Here is a 23302-nt window from a genome sequence, read left to right as displayed (position 1 = left end):
TCCTGTTATACCCTGATATCACACATACATCACACAGACGTCTATTTGATGTGTTTACTCACCCTCAAGTTGTTCCAAACCTGAACACATTTCTTTGTTCTGCTCAACACAAAGGAAGATATTTTGAAGAATGTGTGTAACCAAACAGTTGGGGGGCACCATTGACTTCCATAGTATTGTTTTATTTATTCATACTATGTTAGTCAATGGTGCTTTCTCTGCTCATCTGGTCTCATCTCTGCTTTGCTCCGACTAAATAGTTTCAGTATTTATATAGTACAAAAATAAGATTCATTCCAACATTGCTGTCATGTTTAACCACTAAAACATTTGAGTTATAAACTTTAGACAAGGATATCTATATTTGTAACACTCTGAAGCTGTCACTATGTTTTAGTAGATGTGATGTTATACACAAACCAGACACTAGAGGGCGACATACAAGTTTAGAGTAGTAGAAGCATATAGAAATAAAGAGGTGTAGAAGAAGAGAGAGGTGAGGAAACAAAGGTAATCCATGTTCTCCTGAAATCATATGTTGAAGAATATAAATTCTCATGGTCAAACTTAAGTTGGGATTTATTTATGTATTTATTATCTTGAGGAATAGTGTTATACTGTATATGGACATTACATGGGACTATATCTGAGGATGTGCTGCGTCTGCCCCTACTTATATTGTTTAAGATGTCAGCCACCTCCATGTGATTGTGAATAATCATATTCTTCCCATACAAGACTCCTGAAAAACACTGACTGTATCATCTGAAAACACTCATATTGGACATTGAACAAGATGTGAATACTTGCCATGTTGTATATTTTGTGTTTGAAATCCTGTATCATGTAGTAACAAAATAAACATGTATACAAACTGAATGAGTTTATTCAGTGATTTTACTGTATGGTAAATAATGACATGTCCCCTTTATTTCTGAAAAGTATATGAACGTAAGAATATATATGAACGATATTTATATATACACTGGCGGCCAAAAGTTTGGAATATGTACTGATTTTGCTACTTTTATTCACCAAAGTGGCATTCAACTGATCACAATGTATAATCAGGACATTCAATTTAAATGGACGCATGTATTTTTGCTGAAATATTACATAAAATGTCTTGGAAACTTTTGACTTGAAAAGAGTGGGAACCCTGATCACCCATCCCGCAACACCCCTCATATCTGCATTTTAATGTCCGGTGAGGTAGCTGAGGAAACACTAATATCAAGGCTCAGTTTTCAGTGTGGTACAATGTTAGATGACATTTTACCAGATGATTATCCACAAAATACAAGAGATCTCCTTTGGCCTTTCAATAACAAAAAATGTACTTGCGACTTGGATCAAATGAATGCAGGAGTGGATAACACCACCGACAACAAGCAAATATCCATCCATTCATCCATCTTCAACCGCTTATCTGAAGTCGGGTCGCGAGGGCAGCTGCTCCAGCAGAGGGCCCCAAACTTCCCTATCCTGAGCCACATTAACCAGCTCTGACTGGGGGACCCCGAGGCGTTCCCAGGCCAGTGTGGAGATGTAATCTCTCCACCTAATCCTGCGTCTTCCCCGAGGCCTCCTCCCAGCTGGACGTGCCTGAAACACCTCCCTAGGGAGGCGTTCAGGGGGCATCCTTACCAGATGCCCAAACCACCTCAACTGACTCCTTTCGACGCAAAGGAGCAGCGGCTCTACTCCGAGCTCCTCACGGATGACTGAGCTCCTCACCCTATCTCTAAGGGAGAAGCCCGCCACCCTTCTGAGGAAGCCCATTTCGGCCGCTTGTACTCGTGACCTAGTTCTTTCGGTCATGACCCAGCCTTCATGACCATAGGTGAGGGTAGGAACAAAAATTGACCGGTAGATCGAGAGCTTTGCCTTTCGGCTCAGCTCTCTTTTCGTGACAACGGTGCGATAGAGCGAGTGCAATACCACCCCCGCTGCCCCGATTCTCCGGCCAACCTCCCGCTCCATTGTCCCCTCACTCGTGAACAAGACCCCGAGGTACTTGAACTCCTTCACTTGGGGCAATACCTCCTTCCCTACCTGGAGTACGCACTCCATCAGTTTCCTGCTGAAACAAGCAAATATAAACATGTATTATTATTATTAAGAGTAAATTTAATTTACATATAAACATTAAACTGTCTTTTAAAAGTTGAAGCCCAGTGGGGTGGAAAATAACACGTTGACAATAAAAAGAGAGGTCAGAGAAACTGTAAAGATAAAGTGACCACAGTCACACTCAGAGAAATAAATGTGTGAACTTTAGACACGTCAGTTCTTCATTTTACTCCACATCCAGATCTACGTTTGATCTTTATCTCTCTCATAAACTACTGCAGCTCATTTTTTTTCTATTTAAGTCCAGGAGTTTCCTGACAGGTGGATCTGACAGACATTCTCATGTTTGGCCTTTTATCAGATTTCTAATCTTCATCCTACAGCGGTCAAACCTAGATTCAGAACCGTGTCTTCAGTTCACAGCAGTTCATGGCTCTTTGGTTCCTACAAACCACAATCAAACATGCCAGTTTAACCACAGCTGCTTTCAGTCAACTGACTCAACACATGAGAAGATCCATCAAGACAACCACTGATGAGTTCAACACAACCATCTTAATGGTTCACATGCATAAAACTGTTTTAAATGCACAAATGTATCAAGTAATCTATTGTTTTAACACTGTTTAAACTGTAGAATATCAAATCTTGACCAGTCTTGGGTGGGGACGTGTTAAGAACAAGAACGATCATGAGGCCCCTGAACACACGTCTTTCAAGGCTCCCCACCATTGACCCTTGTTGCAGACCCCTCTTGCTATAGTTATACAAGCATGATTTCCTTAAACATACTAATGGACCCGACTGCACCCATCCACAATCCAGCTCTGGTGAAGAATCATTTGAGTGTGCTGCAGTCATGGAAGCCACCAAATAAACTGGATCAGAGATAACGGATTCAACCCAAACTAAAAAGCCTCGCCATCCATCTAAATACACCCATGACCAGAGGCGTAGTAAAACAAGGATAAATACTGGAGATGCTTTTGGAAGATGGAGACAGCTGAAAGCCCAGAAATCCTTTAAAATGGAGGCTGAGTTGGCTAATTTGCATGTCAGCATTCTGGCAACCCGCATGAGCTTCGAGTCTGTGACAGAAAACTCTCCAATATTTTGATGACAACACTTGTTCTTAGTCTTACATATAGCACCTTTAAAATCTCACACCCAAAGTGAGGAAAATGCTGCAGATTTTAAAATGAAATGCTCAACAATCATAAATGTGTGTAAGTGCTTCAGTTTCCATAAACTTTTTACCATATAAAAGTGTTTTAGCATCACATATTAGTCCGTTATGATCAACTGATATCATGCACACAATTTGGAATATTTCCTGCAATGAATGTCCTGTAATGTCGTCAGTGCTGCTGGTGTAATGACATACAGACTGAATGACTCTTCTAATGCTGATCTCACTGCTGTAACTCCTTCTAGTGACTGAAGATGGAAACACATCCGGTTTCTAACAGCTCTCTCACAGTGACTCTGTTTCACAGTGTGAATTTGAGTGTCATTTTATTCACATTTCAACCTTTTGTTCCTTTGATTATATTAATATATATATTAATTGTCAGGGAGCACACCTGTCATGTATAGGGTTATGGTATTGTTCTCTCTGTATCATGTTTTATTGACCCTTGTCACTGCTGGTGATGAGATAACAGCATTATGACCCCCTCTGCAGGTAACATCAAGTAAGTGTTTGTTAACGGCAGCAGAACTCAGCGGAAGAGCTCAGACAGGAACTGCAAGCAGGAAGTTCTACAAGTAAATCTACTGGACACCCAATATTGAGTGTGAATTAAAATGTTTGAAGATATTCAGAAATGTATTAAACCAACATCATTGCCAGCTTGCTTTTAAATGTGTTCACTGAACTGATCATGTTGATTACATGTTCATCTTTATCCTGCAGCTCTAAATTAAAATCATTCAGCAGGTCAGTGAGATCGGTCAGGAACACTAAATCCAATAGCCACTGGTAATCCTCTAGCTGGGCATATTCTGCATGTTTTGAAAGCTTCAGAAAATCTTTGATTCCAGGCAACAACTCTGAGAATCTCACTAAAAATGTACCTCTACTTAAACATCTAACATCTAACAGGTCTGTGTGTTCTGCACCTGTCTCCTCCAAATGTGCACGGAATAACCTTCTCTGTAAACATCACTTCTTTCATGTTTAAAATCTTACCACACAATGCCTGCTGGTGGATTATACGGTGGTAATTATGGATGTTCGGGAAATATTCACTCTGTTTGCACAATGCAATGAACCCGCTAGTACAGCCCACCATTGCTGGAGCACCATTATTTGTGATAGAGATGAGTTTGAAGAGGAGCAATTGGGTCTTGACAAATTCCATGAAATCTTGGAAAATATCTTCACCTCTAGTGTGTCCTATCAATGGCAAAATGGGGAGTAGCTCTTTTGCACCCATGTCTCCAAAAACCTGATGAAAACACAGAGCTGAGCCACATCAATGACAGTCGACTCGTCGAATCCTCTGCCATTCCTTTGCATTGCCGTGTACACAAAATAGTCACACTCAGGACCTTCAGGACAAAAATGTCCCCATTGAAACCCATTAAAACTGCAATATTTGATCCCAGTGACATTAAAGCATAAAATCATGAATTATATGATATTATACTTTCATTCTGGAGCCAAGAGTTCAACGTTTTAATTAATATTGTCCACCAGATGGCGCCATTTTCCTCATGTTTATCCTATGGAGCAAATACAGGATTTTCCTCTATTCTCTGTGTTAGAGCACTTTTGGCTAATTGAATAAATGATGCAGATAAAATTGTGTGTTTTTGTTGGTATGGATGTCAGAGTGTGTTGTGTATGTGTGTATTGAGAAATTTGCCTGTGTGTAAAATCTGGCCCAAAAGCATATCATTGCCACTGTGGCCCGTTCTGCATAATGTGGCGGCCCATTTCAGCTTATCATGACCAATTCGGCCCCGTTTCACGGCCGGGCCACCGAGAAATATCCCGGTTCTCCCGATGGCCAGTCTGCCTCTGTGTACAACAAACAAAATACAGTCCATGTAACTAAACCATAAAACACTTAATCTAAGAACTATCAAAAGATAAATACAGAGAAGATTTAAGAACGGATTTAAAACTAGCTAGTGAAGGAGAAGACCTCATGTGAAAGGGAAGCCCGTTCCAAAGTTTGGGAGCTGCAGCGGAGAAGGTCCGACCACCCTTTGATTGCAGCAACAACAAGGGACAGACAAGAGAAGATGACGATCGAAGTGTCTTTGGGGAAGTGAGGAATCAAAAGGTCACTGATGTATTTTGGTGTGCCACCAGATTAAGCCTTGTACACAGACAGTCATTTTAAAATCAATTCTATAATTGACGGGAAGCCGATGTAAAGTTGCTAAAACGGGAGAAACATGATCCCTATTTTTGTTCCGGTGAGAAGTTTAGCTGCCACATTTTGAACAATTTGAAGATGAAAAATAGCAGTTTGAGGCAGACCGATGTACATGATGTTATAAGGAGTGGGAGAAGAACAGACAAATGCTCTGAAATAGCATCAATCATCCTCAGGTGGCTTACAGGAAAACCATGTGACACCAGATCTAGTGAACGCCCCAAATTAAGAGTCGGGCTGGAAACTTACTGTGAAAAGTTCATGTATTCAATGAGCAATAAAAAGATCTTTCACTAAAGGTTTGTTGGACAATAAAGGTGAATATTAAAGTCCCCAAGAATCATCGATCACAGCGAGACACAATATTAGAGAGGAACTCATTATTGAATAAAGTCCTTGTTAAATTTAGGAGTCCTGCCAGTGCACACAGTACAGGACCCCTAATGTCAATCCTCATTAGCTGTACCTCAAAACTGGAACACACATCTGTGTGTCATATTAAAAACAGTAGCAACACCACCATGTCCAGAAAGTCTTGAGTGCTAAAAAAAGTTCAATGAGAGGCGAAAAATCCCCCAATTTCAGCCATAAATAATAAATCTAGTGAGTGTGAAATGAAAAAGTCATTTAAAATAAATCTTTACTGTCAGTGGCTCCGACTTTCTGCACTGGAGATGAAAACATTGATCAGAGATTTAATGGATTTAATGACCGTTTCTCATTTAAAAATCCTGAAAATAAAGGAATATTTGTTGGTTATGATCAGGACTGATGATGGTTAAATGGAAGTCAGTGAAAGGGGAAAATTATATTCATATTTAATATTATTATGGCCGATTTGTGTTCTTGAAGGACAGTTACTTTACTATGATATTCCTATAAAGATACATATTCAAATAAATAAAAACATGGTACTCATGATAAATTCTCATAAGGGTGATCTTACATTAGGTGCACACTTATGAGATGATACTCACCTGAGAGGACCCACACTGTTCCTCTACTCGTTTGGGCACCTACACAGTGAACAATGACTTCATGAAACACAGGTGAGGACACAATCATGACAGCTGGCAGTGATGAGGGCAGGGGATTATGGGAAGTGTAGTCCGGGAACAGATGAGCTGTATCCTTTCCTTATTTGATGACTCAGGAAATGTTTTGATTTATGAGCAATTTATGACTTTCCATAATTTCCCGGTTTCTCCAAAAGAGTTTAGTGCAGCGGTTAAATCAATCTCAGCTGGGTTCATTTACTTTATTAAAGTCACTCCATATATAATCCAAGGAGTACAGTTACAATACCATTTACTCTTGGAGGAATTGATCTATTAAATAAGAAATGTACGCCAGATTATTCAATTTAAAAAGTACATTTGAGCAAGAGGAACGTTCTGTTGGAGGTTCTTGGTAGAAGATATCGATTGGAAAACGGTCCGGCTTTTACGATTGTATTTCCAATAAGACAAACACATTTCAGAATTGTACATCAAATACACCCCGTCAATTTGTAACGATCACCCTGTCTTGTCTCTCTGTTGCCCCCTTGTTTTCCATCTTGTCACTTTTCACTTTAGTCCCTTATTTAATTCCATAGTCCACCCTGTCTCGTTTCACTGTTGCCCTCTCGTTTTCCATCTTGTTGTCACTTTAGTCCTTTATTTGATTCCACAACCCTCTGTTAGCGTTCGTATTCACTGTTCATTGTTTACACCTGCCCTGGTTAATTTGCCTTTGGTTTCTGTTTATCACCTTGTTACCTTGTTTGAGTTCTGTTCTTTCATTGGCCACCTTTCCCACGTTTGTGTATTTATACCCCGTGTCTTTGTGCTGTCTTTGTCGATCGTCGTTTGATGTTAGCCTGGTGTGTGCTTCTCTCCCCAGTTCCCTGTGTGTGTCTACCGTGGTTTCCCTGTCGAGTTTACGTTTCTTTTCCCCATCGTGGGTTGTTGCTTTGTGTTTTGCTCTGTCTATTCAGTTAATAAAGTTCAAACTGCATTTGGATCCGCACCTCTTCATCAGCCTCGTTACTCAGCATTACAGAACGATCGACCACAATGGATCCAGCAGTGATACGGGCCAATTGCCGCTTGCTCAACCTTAGACAGGAAGGCCGCCCTGTTGAAGACCACATCAGCGACTTCCTCGCGCTGGCGAAGCTAACGGACTTCCCGGACTCAGCCCTGGTGGTCTTCTTCAGGGACACGTTACACGGCTCGCTCAGAGAACGGTTACCGCCGGCAACGCTTGGGTGGACCCTCCACGACTTCCTGGAGGCGACCTTACTGGTCTGCGGCTCACCCTACACCGTGGTCTTCGCCAAGGAGGATTCCACCTCTCCTCCCACTGTGGAGACTCCCCAGTCGTCCTTGGCGCTTCCTGTCGCGCCAGCCCCACCTGTTAGCGAGCCCGTCCCCACGCCAGTCGCCTTCCTCGAGCCAGCGCGGCCCACTGCGTCTGCCCGGAGAAGGAGGAGAAGACGGGCTTCCGCCTCCCGGCCCACGCATGTCACGGTGAGCGAGCTAGAGCCCACGCATGTCACCGTGAGCGAGCTAGAGCCCGAATCCTCGCCAACCACGGTAACCCAGTCAGAGCCTGTAGCCTCAGACGTCAATGAGCCAGTGCCGCAAGCCTCAAACGTCAATGAGCCAGTACCGCAAGCTTCAAACGTCAATGAGCCAGTGCCGCAAGCCTCAAACGTCAATGAGCCAGCGCCTGTAGCCTCGACCGTCCCTGAGCCAGCGCCTGTAGCCTCGACCGTCCCTGAGCCAGCGCCTGTAGCCTCGACCGTCCCTGAGCCAGCGCCTGTAGCCTCGACCGTCCCTGAGCCAGCGCCTGTAGCCTCGACCGTCCCTGAGCCAGCGCCTGTGGCCTCGACCGTCCCTGAGCCAGCGCCTGTGGCCTCGACCGTCCCTGAGCCAGCGCCTGTGGCCTTGACCGTCCAAGAGCCAGCGCCTGTGGCCTCGACCGTCCCTGAGCCAGTGCCAGCAGCCATGACCGTCCAAGAGCCAGTGCCCAAAGCCTTGACCGTCCAAGAGCCAGAGCCAGTAGCCATGACCGTCCAAGAGCCAGTGCCAGTGCCAATGGCCGTGACCGTCCAAGAGCCAGCGCCTCCCGAGTCTCTCAAGCCCCTCGAGTCTTCCAGGGCTCCTCCTCCCGAGCTTTCCAGAGCTCCGCCATCCGAGTTTCCCGAGCTTTCCAGAGCTCCGCCATCCGAGTTTCCCGAGCTTTCCAGAGCTCCGCCATCCGAGTTTCCCGAGCTTTCCAGAGCTCCGCCATCCGAGTTTCCCGAGCTTTCCAGAGCTCAGCCATCCGAGTTTCCCGAGCTTTCCAGAGCTCCGCCTTCCGAGTTTCCCGAGCTTTCCAGAGCTCCGCCTTCCGAGTTTCCCGAGCTTTCCAGAGCTCCGCCTCCCGAGCTTTCCAGAGCTCCGCCTCCCGAGCTTTACAGAGCCCCGCCTCTCAAGCCTCTCGAGCCTCCTAGGGCTCCGCCTCTCAAGCCTCTCGAGTCTTCCAGGGCTCCGTCCCTCAAGCCTCCCGAGCTTTCCAGAGCTCCGCTCTCCGAGCTTCCCAGAGCCCCGCCCCTCGAGCCTCTCGAGCCTTCCAGGGCTCCGCCTCTCAAGCCTCTCGAGCCTCCCAGGGCTCCGCCTCTCGAGCCTCCCAGGGCTCCGCCTCTCGAGCCTCCCAGGGCTCCGCCTCTCGAGCCTCCCAGGGCTCCGCCTCTCAAGCCTCTCGAGCCTCCCAGGGCTCCGCCTCTCAAGCCTCTCGAGCCTTCCAGGGCTCCGCCTCTCGAGCCTCCCAGGGCTCCACCCCTCAAGCCTCTCGAGCCTTCCAGGGCTCCGCCTCTCGAGCCTCCCAGAGCTCCGCCACTCAAGCCTCTCGAGCCTTCCAGGGCTCCGCCTCTCAAGCCTCTCGATCCTCCCAGGGCTCCGCCACTCAAGCCTCTCGAGCCTCCCAGGGCTCAGCCTCTCGAGCCTCCCAGGGCTCCGCCTCTCAAGCCTCTCGAGCCTCCCAGGGCTCCGCCTCTCAAGCCTCTCGAGCCTTCCAGGGCTCCGCCTCCCGAGCTTTCCAGAGCTCCGCCCCTCAAGCCTCTCGAGCCTCCCAGGGCTCCGCCCCTCAAGCCTCTCGAGCCTTCCAGGGCTCCGCCTCTCGAGCCTCCCGGGGCTCCGCCCCTCAAGCCTCTCGGGCCTTCCAGGGCTCCGCCTCTCGAGCCTATCATGGCTCCGCCCCCCCAAGCCTCTTCAGCCTCCCAGGGCTCCGCCCCTCAAGCCTCGCGAGCCTTCCAGGGCTCCGCCTCTCGAGCCTCCCAGGGCTCCGCCCCTCAAGCCTCTCGAGCCTCCCAGGGCTCCGCCCCTCAAGCCTCTCGAGCCTTCCAGGGCTCCGCCTCTCGAGCCTACCGTGGCTCCGCCCCCCAAGCCTCTTCAGCCTTCCAGGGCTCCGCCCCTCAAGCCTCTCGAGCCTCCCAGTGCTCCACCCTTCAAGCCTCTCGAGCCATCCACGGCTCTGCCTTCCGAGCCCCCTCCAGAGCCTCCCTCAGCTCCGCCTCCTGAGCCTCCAGAGCCTTCTAGGGCTCCGCCTCTAGAGCATCCTACGGCACCCCCTCCATCGGCTCCACCTCCAGAGCCCTCCAGGCCTCCGCCTCTAGGACCTCCTTCGGCTCCGCCTCCTGAGCCTCCCTCAGCTCCGCCTTTCAAGCCTTCTACGCCATCGCCTCCCCCGGCTCCACCTCCCGAGCCTCCCTCAGCTCCGCCTCCCAAGCCTTCTACTGCTCCGCCCCCAGGGTCTCCTGCGGCCCTGCCTATACCTCCTGCGGCGCCGCCACCCAAGTCTTCGACTGCCCCGCCTCAGAGGTCCTCCTTGGCTCCGCCTCACGCGGCTCCGCCAGCTTCCCCAGTGGCCACACCTCCCAGGTTCCCTGAACCAGCCCTTGCCCTGTGGTCATCTCCCAGGTCCCTTGAACCGGCCATTGGCCCACAACCACCTCCCAGGCCACCGAAGCCGGCTACTATTCTGTGGCCTCCTCCCAGGCCTCCTGACCCTGTTCCCGTCCTGAGTCCTCTCTCCTGGCCCCCTGACCCTGGTCCCCTGACACACCCCCATAGACTACCTGCCTGCCCTCTCGGCCCCCAAGTTCTGCCTGTGTTGCCCTCTGTGCCCCCCGGACTTCCTGCCTGCCCAGTGTACCCCCCCGGTGTACCTGTCTACCCTCTCCACCTCCCTGGACTGCCTAATGGCCCCCGTGGACTGTCGCAGTGCCCCTTGTACCCCCGTGAACTGTCTCTGTGTGTTTGCCCCTGGTGCCCTCATTTTGCCTTTTTCCTTGTGGGTCTTTTTGTCTTTTGTGTTTTTTTTTACTTTTTGATCGTCTGGCATCCGATCTTTAAAGGGGGGGCTATGTAACGATCACCCTGTCTTGTCTCTCTGTTGCCCCCTTGTTTTCCATCTTGTCACTTTTCACTTTAGTCCCTTATTTAATTCCATAGTCCACCCTGTCTCGTTTCACTGTTGCCCTCTCGTTTTCCATCTTGTTGTCACTTTAGTCCTTTATTTGATTCCACAACCCTCTGTTAGCGTTCGTATTCACTGTTCATTGTTTACACCTGCCCTGGTTAATTTGCCTTTGGTTTCTGTTTATCACCTTGTTACCTTGTTTGAGTTCTGTTCTTTCATTGGCCACCTTTCCCACGTTTGTGTATTTATACCCCGTGTCTTTGTGCTGTCTTTGTCGATCGTCGTTTGATGTTAGCCTGGTGTGTGCTTCTCTCCCCAGTTCCCTGTGTGTGTCTACCGTGGTTTCCCTGTCGAGTTTACGTTTCTTTTCCCCATCGTGGGTTGTTGCTTTGTGTTTTGCTCTGTCTATTCAGTTAATAAAGTTCAAACTGCATTTGGATCCGCACCTCTTCGTCAGCCTCGTTACTCAGCATTACACAATTCTATCATTTGTGTATATTTGGACATTGACAGCTCATGTTCTAGAGACATCTGGAGTGGTGGTGGTGTAGTGGACTAAAGCACATAACTGGTAATCAGAAGGTCGCTGGTTCGATCCCCACAGGATAAAAGCATAAATGTAAATTTGCACATTGGTTTTTTGGTCGCCCCATTTCCAAATAATTTTGGTCTGACCCAGATTCTCACATATTTGATTCTGGCGATGTTACACAATCTTTCAGTTTAAAAGACATTATTGTTTATTATAATGACCATAAAAATAGACCCAAAGATTCCTGAAATATTATGAAGAAATATTGAAATCCATGAATTTAGCAGCTTTAGTGTATTAATGTCTGTATGTTATTGTATTAATAATCTGTCTGTGTCCTTCTCATGTCAATTATCAACTTGTGTTTCGCTTCTAATTTCTATATAACTTTAAATATTTTGTATTTTTTTATTCAATTGTAACTTTTCTCAATTTGTTGTAAGATGTGTGTGTATGTGTGTCAATAATGTAGAAATGATTGTTTTATTTTGTGTTTGTGTGTTTGTATGTTATTGTTGTTCAAGCATTAATAAATAAAACATGAGCTGCACAAACGAGCTCGTCTGATTGGCCAGAATTCTCTGATCTCTGAACAGTGTCTATAAATATATAATTATACTTATATAAAACTCCAGTGGTTTAATCCATGTCTTCTGAAGTGATATGATAGGTGTGGGTGAGAAACAGATTAACATGTAAATCCTTATTATATATACTTATTATTATAGATTAATGTATAAAAGTTCTGGTCATCCTTCACTTGTATTGTATCAGAGCTGAAATATTCTTCTATAAATCTTCATTTGTGTTCAGCAGAAGAAAGAAAGTCAAACACATCTGGGATGACATGAGGATGAGTAAATGATGAGATATGTAGGTGAATTATTCCTTTAATAGATTATAATAGAACAAAACACTGATTGTGACTTAGAAAGCTTTGATGCATATAAATCTGTAATTGACACTTTTCACAATTAGTGAATCCATAATTATAACATTGATTATTGTTCTGATTAATTGTGCAGTCCTAATTAGAGGTCGACCGATATATCGGTTTTGCTGATTAATCAACACCGTTAACGATTTCTGGAACTTTCGGTTATTGGCAAAAATCCACACCGATAATTTCCCCCGTTGTGTCTGGTGCTGGAGCAGCTGGGAAGGGTGCGCAGTCGTTATACAGTATGGGAGCGCCCTCTAGAGGTGAAATAAAAACTATCACTGATGCCTCGTGGTGGTTGTTTTGACACGTGAGACTGCACGGAGCTGAACACTGCAGATTAAAACACCAACACCAACTCAAATGTATGTATACAGTACATGTTGTCATATCATTATAAAGTAATTAATGTCTTGAATAGATGCTGCATTAATAGAGAACAGCAGTATGTTTACAGACCAGACTGAGAGGACGCTAACATTAACGCTAACCTCAAGCGGTTACAACAATGTGACACAAATTAAACACTGGTTTCTTTTCTACTGAAGACTTGAAGACTTGAATTACTGTTAATGTTGCTGCTACATTATCCAGTAAACTAGTTAATAATAAAGTGTTTCTCAATAATCGATACATTTATATTGAAATAATGTGTCGTTAGAAGTTTGTGTTTCTTTACATATTATACTTACTCCCAATTATTCCACACAATAATGTAAAGCTATTATAAACTGATTATGCAAATATCAACACTGTTATCGGATCGGGATCGGACGATACTGAGATTTCCGGCATCAGAATCGGAAGAGAAAAAGTGGTATCGGTGCATCTCTACTTTAAATGTTGTTTTTTTTCATTCAGTATCAATTTTAAAAACTATCGGCCGATTAATCGGTTATTGGCTTGTCGTCCCAACATAGTTATCGGCAAAATCCTATATCGGTCGACCTCTAGTCCTAATGGTGAATGAGAAGAACATCTCCTTTTGTTTCATGAAAGTTACACAGGTTTGACAGAATTTTCTTGTTTGGTCAACTTTTATGACAGACAGGATGAATGAGAGTGTGGACACGACCAAAGATTTGTTGTAGAGTCTAAAAACTGTTGAAAAACTTGATCTCTGTCATTTCATCATTCTTACTGTAAATAACCATAAGTATATTTTGCTACAGAAAAGGTGATTGTCTTTTATTTTGAAATTTTTGTATTGAAATGGTTGACTTAAGCTGCGCGCTTTTGTTTTCTTTTGGAAGCGCGCGCGCCCTGGATAGCGCAGTTTTATAGCATATAGCTTGTTATCCCAAATACGGCAATAACTTTGACACGGAGCCGTGGTTAAACGTCAAATTCATACTTGCAGCCCCTCTGAAGAGGCAAAAGTTTGTTAAATCAGTTGAGATATGAGCATTTTGTCTGTTAATATGTTAGTTTTGCACAAATGTAAATGTGAACAATGTTAGCTGATCAGTTACATGTTTTGTATACATTTCAGCTCTTACGTTGGTAATATGGTGAACGGATTAAGGTTCATAAAGGATTAAACAGATGTGTTTAATTAGAGTGTTTGGAGGGTGTCTGGAGGATGTTTGGAGGGTGTCTGGAGGATGTTTGGAGGGTGTTTGGAGGATGTCTGGAGGATGTCTGGAGGATGTTTGGAGGATGTCTGGAGGATGTCTGGAGGATGTCTGGAGGATGTTTGGAGGGTGTTTGGAGGATGTCTGGAGGATGTCTGGAGGATGTCTGGAGGATGTCTGGAGGATGTCTGGAGGATTTTTGGAGGATGTTTGGAGGATGTTTGGAGGGTGTCTGGAGGATGTCTGGAGGATGTTTGGAGGGTGTTTGGAGGATGTCTGGAGGATGTTTGGAGGATGTCTGGAGGATGTTTGGAGGATGTCTGGAGGATGTTTGGAGGGTGTCTGGAGGATGTCTGGAGGATGTTTGGAGGATGTTTGGAGGGTGTCTGGAGGATGTCTGGAGGATGTTTGGAGGGTGTTTGGAGGATGTCTGGAGGATGTTTGGAGGATGTCTGGAGGATGTCTGGAGGATGTCTGGAGGATTTTTGGAGGATTTTTGGAGGATGTTTGGAGGGTGTCTGGAGGATGTCTGGAGGATGTTTGGAGGGTGTTTGGAGGATGTCTGGAGGATGTTTGGAGGATGTCTGGAGGATGTCTGGAGGATGTCTGGAGGATTTTTGGAGGATGTTTGGAGGATGTTTGGAGGATGTCTGGAGGTTTTTTTTAGAGTGTTTGGAGGGTGTCTGGAGACTGTCTGGAGGGTGTTTGGAGGATGTCTGGTGGATGTCTGGAGGGTGTCTGGAGGATGTTTGGAGGGTGTTTGGAGGATGTCTGGAGGATGTCTGGAGGATGTTTGGAGGATGTCTGGAGGATGTCTGGAGGATTTTTGGAGGATGTTTGGAGGATGTCTGGAGGTTTTTTTAGAGTGTTTGGAGGGTGTCTGGAGACTGTCTGGAGGGTGTCTGGAGACTGTCTGGAGGATGTTTTGAGTATGTTTGGTGGATGTTTGGAGGATGTTTGGAGAGGGAAGAGGAAATTGCTGACATGCTCTGAATGGATCCAGATGTTAAAGAATGTCTCCCTCTAGCGTCCTGATGATTGAATATCTTATTCATCAGTTATTTACTTTAGTGTTGATGTCTGCTCTCTCGTCTTCTGTCCAACACTTTTAGATCTGACCTCATAAACCAGCACAGCAACAGCAGCCACGCCCACCAGACCAGAGACGACCAATCGGATCACAGCTTCAGTGAAACCACAGCCACAGGCGAAGCCTACTGAGAAAATAAATTAGCCATGAGAAGTCTTTTCAGAAGACTCTGTTAGTTGCTCAGGGACATGTTTTACAAACTATCAGCTTAGAGAAAAATTATTATTATGTGTCACTGCGGTTTGACCTACAGCACGGGCAAAAGATTGGAATAATGAACAGATTTTGCTGTTTCGGAAGGAAATTGATACTTTAATTCACCAAATTGGCATTCAACTGATCACTAAGTATAGTCAGAACATTACTGATGTAAAAACAGATTATATACTAAATATTAAATATAGATAATATATTTTCATATTATGTATATAATTATTATAATTGTATATAATTATGTAATTATTGTTTTGTATTAATGCTGCTTGATTAATCATATCGCAATCGCAGATGTTCATGTGTGGACCTGACGGCCCATTCTCTCGGAGAGCTGTTTGCCCATTTTCTACCCCGCTAATAAAAACATGAGCAGTCAGTCTCAGTTTAGGGAGAGGCACGTGCGGTCATGTGAGTTTGTGGTGTGCAGCGTGGAAATCAGGTGAAGATGGACGCCGAGCAGACATAACAGAGAAAATATCACAGAAACACAGATCACAGCTTGGCGATATATCTTTATTTCATCAATAATTAAAGTTAATATAATACGGGAGCGTGACGTGTAAATAAACACAAACTCCAAAACTGTCATTCTCAGTGCTGTCAGAGCTTCAACCAGTCGCGGAAGAGACCCAATCTGAGCGGGAGTTGAGACCGGGACAGATTTAAAGTTCTGCCGGATGATGCGCCTCTAACACGGAGATGCTCGCCTCACCCCCGCTGTCTCACCCCGCTGTCTGCAGCTCACAAAGTGTTGCATCATTGATGAGATCATCATGATAAGATCAATCTTATGTGAAAAATAACTCTAAAATGACAACAATAAATGTGTGTATGTACATACTGTATACACAACAATAACAACAGTTTTAGTGGTTTGAGTGAAACACACTTTTATATCCAGTTTCCTTTTCAAAAGAGTTTATAGAAAGTTCATGTTACATCCTGATTAAATGTCCGTTTGTTTGGACAATCTTATTTTCATGAAAGTTTGTTCTTATTTATTGTTCTATTTTATTTAGGAGTAATATTGAGAAAATAACAAGTCTGCAGTAATGCAAAGATATTATTTAATTTAGTAAAATATTATTTTAATTTGAAAACACTGGATTTATAATTGTTGTTGTTGATGCTAGTTTGTATGTTTCAGTTTCAGCATTTTCAGTTCTCTATTTGTGCATTTTACTTCATAACAAGCAAGTTGAATTATTGTTTATTATATTGCAATATTAACCTCAATAATCACAATATTAACCTCAATAATCCCAATAAAAACCTCAATAATCAAAATATTAACCCCAATAATCGCAATATTAACCTCAATAATCACAATATTAACCTCAATAATCACAATATTAACCTCAATAATCCCAATAAAAACCTCAATAATCAAAATACCAACCTCAATAACCGCATTCTCAACCTCAATAATCGCAATACGAACCCAAATAATCGCATTATCAACCCCAATAATCACAATATTAACCTCAGTAATCGCAATAGGACATTCCCCCAAATCATGCAGCTCTATTTTGTATATTATTATTATAATTATTTTAAATTGTCTGATTCAGATGGCAGAGAAAATCCCTGTATATGTCAGATCTAGAGAGATGTAACAGGTGTAACTGCAGATGAGTAGTTCTGTTATATTTACAATTATTGTCAAAGCTGATGTAAAATAAGGAAGAGGAACGATTTAAAAGGCGTCAGAAGACCGACAGTGTTAGAGACGCAAAATAACACCATTTGCATTTTGGATTAACGGGTTTCTGAAGGTTTATACACGTGTAACATCGTAAATTCAGTATAAATTATCTTCCCTGCGCGTGCTCACACTAAACTGAGAGAGAGAGAGACAGAGAGAGAGAGAGAGAGTGTGAGAGAGAGATGATTTTGATGCTGTTTTAAGCGTCTCTATTCACACCAAATGTGAAATGAGTGATCGACATGATGATGAATGAATCTACAGTAACAAAACATTAATATCACCACTGATGTACCTGAACACGGCTGACAGACTTCAGTAATGTTGAGATGTTTAGTCTGATTTCTGATGGGATTGTTGATCACACAGCTGTAGGTGTTGTTCTCCTGATATTCCACCTCCAGAGAGAGACTTCTGTTGAGATCAGACACACTGATGGAGGACAATAAACTGTTTCCTTTGTACCAGGAGAGAGTCACCTGTGTCACATTCACCACTGAACACACCAACACACATTTAGAGCTTGAAGAATATAGAGAAGAGTCTCTGATGATCACAGGAACCGGCAGATGTGCTGGAAAACAAGAGAGGATAAAGAGAAATATAAATAGATTCAATGAACAGGAAGTGCGCGGCCTCATTTTCAGGGTGTTGCAGGTGTTTTAATAATTAATTTATGAATAATTGCTGCATTGAAGAACTGCATGTTTGCAGACAAGATGGAGGAGACGCTAACGGGTCATTCTCAAATAAAAGTTATTATTATTCTTACAATCTGTGACATTAAAGTCCCCAGCACGTGTGTGTGTGTGTGTGTGTGTGTGTGTGTGTGTGTGTGTGTGTGTGTATGTGTGTGTGTATGTGTGTGTGTGTGTGTGTGTGTGTGTGTGTGTGTGTGCGTGTGTGTGTGTGTGAGTGCATGTATGTGTGAGTGCGTGTATGTGTGAGTGTGTGTGTGTGTGTATGTGTGTGTGTGTGTGTGTGTGTGTGTGTGTGTGTATGTGTGTGTGTGTGTGTGTGTGTATGTGTGTGTGTGTGTGTGTGTGTGTGTGTGTGTATGTGTGTATGTGTGTGTGTGTATGTGTGTGTCTGTTCATCATCCTGTTATACCCTGATATCACACATACATCACACAGACGTCTATTTGATGTGTTTACTCACCCTCAAGTTGTTCCAAACCTGAACACATCTCTTTGTTCTGCTCAACACAAAGGAAGATATTTTGAAGAATGTGTGTAACCAAACAGTTGGGGGGCACCATTGACTTCCATAGTATTGTTTTATTTATTCATACTATGTTAGTCAATGGTGCTTTCTCTGCTCATCTGGTGTCATCTCTGCTTTGCTCCGACTAAATAGTTTCAGTATTTATATAGTACAAAAATAAGATTCATTCCAACATTGCTGTCATGTTTAACCACTAAAAAATTTGAGTTATAAACTTTAGACAAGGATATATATATTTGTAACACTCTGAAGCTGTCACTATGTTTTAGTAGATGTGATGTTATACACAAACCAGACACTAGAGGGCGACATACAAGTTTAGAGTAGTAGAAGCATATAGAAATAAAGAGGTGTAGAAGAAGAGAGAGGTGAGGAAACAAAGGTAATCCATGTTCTCCTGAAATCATATGTTGAAGAATATAAATTCTCATGGTCAAACTTAAGTTGGGATTTATTTATGTATTTAGTATCTTGAGGAATAGTGTTATACTGTATATGGACATTACATGGGACTATATCTGAGGATGTGCTGCGTCTGCCCCTACTTATATTGTTTAAGATGTCAGCCACCTCCATGTGATTGTGAATAATCATATTCTTCCCATACAAGACTCCTGAAAAACACTGACTGTATCATCTGAAAACACTCATATTGGACATTGAACAAGATGTGAATACTTGCCATGTTGTATATTTTGTGTTTGAAATCCTGTATCATGTAGTAACAAAATAAACATGTATACAAACTGAATGAGTTTATTCAGTGATTTTACTGTATGGTAAATAATGACATGTCCCCTTTATTTCTGAAAAGTATATGAACGTAAGAATATATATGAACGATATTTATATATACACTGGCGGCCAAAAGTTTGGAATATGTACTGATTTTGCTACTTTTATTCACCAAAGTGGCATTCAACTGATCACAATGTATAATCAGGACATTCAATTTAAATGGACGCATGTATTTTTGCTGAAATATTACATAAAATGTCTTGGAAACTTTTGACTTGAAAAGAGTGGGAACCCTGATCACCCATCCCACAACACCCCTCATATCTGCATTTTAATGTCCGGTGAGGTAGCTGAGGAAACACTAATATCAAGGCTCAGTTTTCAGTGTGGTACAATGTTAGATGACAATTTACCAGATGATTATCCACAAAATACAAGAGATCTCCTTTGGCCTTTCAATAACAAAAAATGTACTTGCGACTTGGATCAAATGAATGCAGGAGTGGATAACACCACCGACAACAAGCAAATATCCATCCATCCATCCATCTTCAACCGCTTATCTGAAGTCGGGTCGCGAGGGCAGCTGCTCCAGCAGAGGGCCCCAAACTTCCCTATCCTGAGCCACATTAACCAGCTCTGACTGGGGGACCCCGAGGCGTTCCCAGGCCAGTGTGGAGATGTAATCTCTCCACCTAATCCTGCGTCTTCCCCGAGGCCTCCTCCCAGCTGGACGTGCCTGAAACACCTCCCTAGGGAGGCGGCCAGGGGGCATCCTTACCAGATGCCCAAACCACCTCAACTGACTCCTTTCGACGCAAAGGAGCAGCGGCTCTACTCCGAGCTCCTCACGGATGACTGAGCTCCTCACCCTATCTCTAAGGGAGAAGCCCGCCACCCTTCTGAGGAAGCCCATTTCGGCCGCTTGTACTCGTGACCTAGTTCTTTCGGTCATGACCCAGCCTTCATGACCATAGGTGAGGGTAGGAACAAAAATTGACCAGTAGATCTCTTTTCGTGACAACGGTGCGATAGAGCGAGTGCAATACCGCCCCCGCTGCCCCGATTCTCCGGCCAACCTCCCGCTCCATTGTCCCCTCACTCGTGAACAAGACCCCGAGGTACTTGAACTCCTTCACTTGGGGCAATACCTCCTTCCCTACCTGGAGTACGCACTCCATCAGTTTCCTGCTGAAACAAGCAAATATAAACATGTATTATTATTATTAAGAGTAAATATAATTTACATATAAACATTAAACTGTCTTTTAAAAGTTGAAGCCCAGTGGGATTGAAAATAACACGTTGAGAATAAAAAGAGAGGTCAGAGAAACTGTAAAGATAAAGTGACCACAGTCACACTCAGAGAAATAAATGTGTGAACTTTAGACACGTCAGTTCTTCATTTTACTCCACATCCAGATCTACGTTTGATCTTTATCTCTCTCATAAACTACTGCAGCTCATTTTTTTCTATTTAAGTCCAGGAGTTTCCTGACAGGTGGATCTGACAGACATTCTCATGTTTGGCCTTTTATCAGATTTCTAATCTTCATCCTACAGCGGTCAAAACTAGATTCAGAACCGTGTCTTTAGTTCACAGCAGTTCATGGCTCTTTGGTTCCTACAAACCACAATCAAACATGCCAGTTTAACCACAGCTGCTTTCAGTCAACTGACTCGACACATGAGAAGATCCATCAAGACAACCACTGATGAGTTCAACACAACCATCTTAATGGTTCACATGCATAAAACTGTTTTAAATGCACAAATGTATCAAGTAATCTATTGTTTTAACACTGTTTAAACTGTAGAATATCAAATCTTGACCAGTCTTGGGTGGGGACGTGTTAAGAACAGGAACGATCATGAGGCCCCTGGACACACGTCTTTTAAGGCTCCCCACCATTGACCCTTGTTGCAGACCCCTCTTGCTATAGTTATACAAGCATGATTTCCTTAAACATACTAATGAGCCCAACTGCACCCATCCACAATCCAGATCTGGTGAAGAATCATTTGAGTGTGCTGCAGTCATGGAAGCCACCAAATAAACTGGATCAGAGATAACGGATTCAACCCAACCTAAAAATCCTCGCCATCCATCTAAAAACAACCTCATGGCATAGTAAAACAAGGATAAATACTGGAGATGCTTTTGGAAGATGGAGACAGCTGAAAGCCCAGAAATCCTTTAAAATGGAGGCTGAGTTGGCTAATTTGCATGTCAACCTTCTGGCAACCCGCATGAGCTTCGAGTCTGTGACAGAAAACTCTCCAATATTTTGATGACAACACTTGTTCTTAGTCTTACATATAGCACCTTTAAAATCTCACACCCAAAGTGAGGAAAATGCTGCAGATTTTAAAATGAAATTTTTTTTTGAAATTTCTTGGGATAAAATGGGTCATTTAAAATATACATTTAGTCATAATTCAAGTCATTATTATTTTTTAATTTTTACATTTGTGAGCCTAAACAGAGAATTATTAGTCTTCTGTTTTGTTTCCGACAGGAAGGAAGCGTATTGACAGCTTCACGATCACTAAACAGACTTCTCAGATACAGAAGTGGCTTTTGAGCTTCATGCAACTCTCACTGGCATTCTCTGTGGCCTTTTCAAGCCCATCTCTGTCATCACTGTAGCTAGAAACATGTGTTACACATCATTAATCACCAGGTGATGGCCCTTAACGCTTTCTCTCTCCCCAGTGACAGACACACAACCACGTCCCACTCCACATACCCCCACTGCCCGACTCAGGCCCGGGCAACGTCCGGCCTGCCAACTCTCCCCCATTCCTGGAGAGGAAATCAGCCACAACCATCTGTGGCCATGGCCTGTGGACCACCTTAAATTTGAAGGGCTGAAGTGCCAAGTACCAACGAGTGATCCGTGCATTGGTATCCTTCATGCGGTGGAGCCACTGAAGCAGGGTGTGATCCGAGTGGAGGATGAAGGCCCACCCCAACAGGTAGTAGCGGAGGGTTAGGACTGCCTACTTGATGGTAAGGCACTCCTTCTCGATGGTGCTGCACTTAGTCTCACTCAAAGAGAGCTTACGACTAATTACAGCACGGGGCGCTCCACACCCTCCACCTCCTGCAAGAGCATGGCCCACAACTCATCCCTCTGATGCATCCATCTGTAAAATAAAGGGGAGAGAGAAGTTAGGAGCATGTAAAAGCAGCCTGCCACAGAGTGCAGATTTCACTCTCATGAAAGCCTGTTGGCACACCTCCATCCACTGGACTGGATCTGGTACCCCCTTTTTAGTGAGATCAGTCAAGGGTCTGGTGACATCAGAAAAATTAGAAACAAACCTTCTGTAATAGCCAGCCAGCCCCATGAACTGTCTCGCCTTCTTTTTGAACACGGGACTTGGGCAGGTCGCTATTGCTGTGGTTTTATCAATTTGGGGACGTACCTGCTCATGACCCAAGTGGAAGCCCAGATACCGTAATTCCACCCGCCCAATTGCACACTTTTTTGGGATTGCCGTGAGCCCTGCCCGTCTCAGCGACCTTAGGATGGCTCTCAGATGCTGCATATGCCTCTGCCAATCATTACTGTATATAATATTATCATCCAAGTAGGCAGCGGCATACGCAGCATGGGGCCAGAGGATCTTATCCATGAGGCGCTTGAACATGTCCCCGAACAAACCGAACGGAAGAGTGACAAATTGGAGTAATCCGAACGGTGAGAAAGGGCAGTTTTTTCTCTGGATAATGGAGTTTAGAGGATCTGCCAATATCCCTTAGTTAAATCCAGTGTCGAATAAAATTGAGCCGCACCCAACTGATTGAACATCAATTCAATTTAGACACCATGTTGACTTTCCAGTAATCAACACAGAACCAGATTAACCCGTCACTCTTGGGTACAAGAACAACCGGGCTCGCCCAATCGCTATGCGATTCTTCTATTACCCCCATCTCGAGCATTGCCACTTAATTCGTCCCGAATCACCTTTTTCTTGTGTTCAGGTACATGGTATGGCCAACTACACACTACCACTCCCAGTGGGGTCTCGATATAGTGTTGTATGAGGTTAGTCCAGACAGTGAAGCGGAGAGAACACATCCGCAAAATCGTTTTGCAACCTGGCCACCGCCGTTAACCTCTTCAAATACTACTACGCCACAGCTTCTGGGGTAAATTCACAGTATGCCCACCTCTTCAGACAATACTACACCACAGTTTCTGGGGTAAATTCATAGTATGCCCACCACTTCAGACACTACTACACCACAGTTTCTGGGGTAAATTCACAATATGCCCACCTCTTCAGACACTACTACACCACAGCTTCTTCTACTGTGAATTTTACTCCAGAAGCCATGGTGTAGTTATTACATCTAC

General features: G+C 44.0%; 1 protein-coding gene across 1 annotated transcript in view; it reads right to left on the bottom strand.

The window, feature by feature from the left end:
- LOC127639469 (uncharacterized) overlaps positions 1-22286 on the bottom strand; it is an 808968-nt gene extending 786682 nt beyond the window's left edge. The window contains exons 1-6 of the mRNA XM_052121520.1: positions 22261-22286; positions 22011-22082; positions 21536-21582; positions 15076-15173; positions 6440-6478; positions 4265-4523 (exon numbers count right to left, since the gene is read on the bottom strand). Coding sequence (XP_051977480.1) covers positions 4265-4523; positions 6440-6478; positions 15076-15173; positions 21536-21582; positions 22011-22082; positions 22261-22286 — 541 coding nt within the window. The remainder of the gene's footprint in view (positions 1-4264; positions 4524-6439; positions 6479-15075; positions 15174-21535; positions 21583-22010; positions 22083-22260) is intronic.
- Positions 22287-23302: the final 1016 nt, after the last annotated feature.

Source organism: Xyrauchen texanus, chromosome 48 (assembly GCF_025860055.1).
Source record: "Xyrauchen texanus isolate HMW12.3.18 chromosome 48, RBS_HiC_50CHRs, whole genome shotgun sequence".
NCBI lineage: Eukaryota > Metazoa > Chordata > Actinopteri > Cypriniformes > Catostomidae > Xyrauchen > Xyrauchen texanus.
The sequence above is the reverse complement of the archived record's forward strand: the minus strand, read 5'-3'. Positions and strand labels throughout refer to the sequence as shown.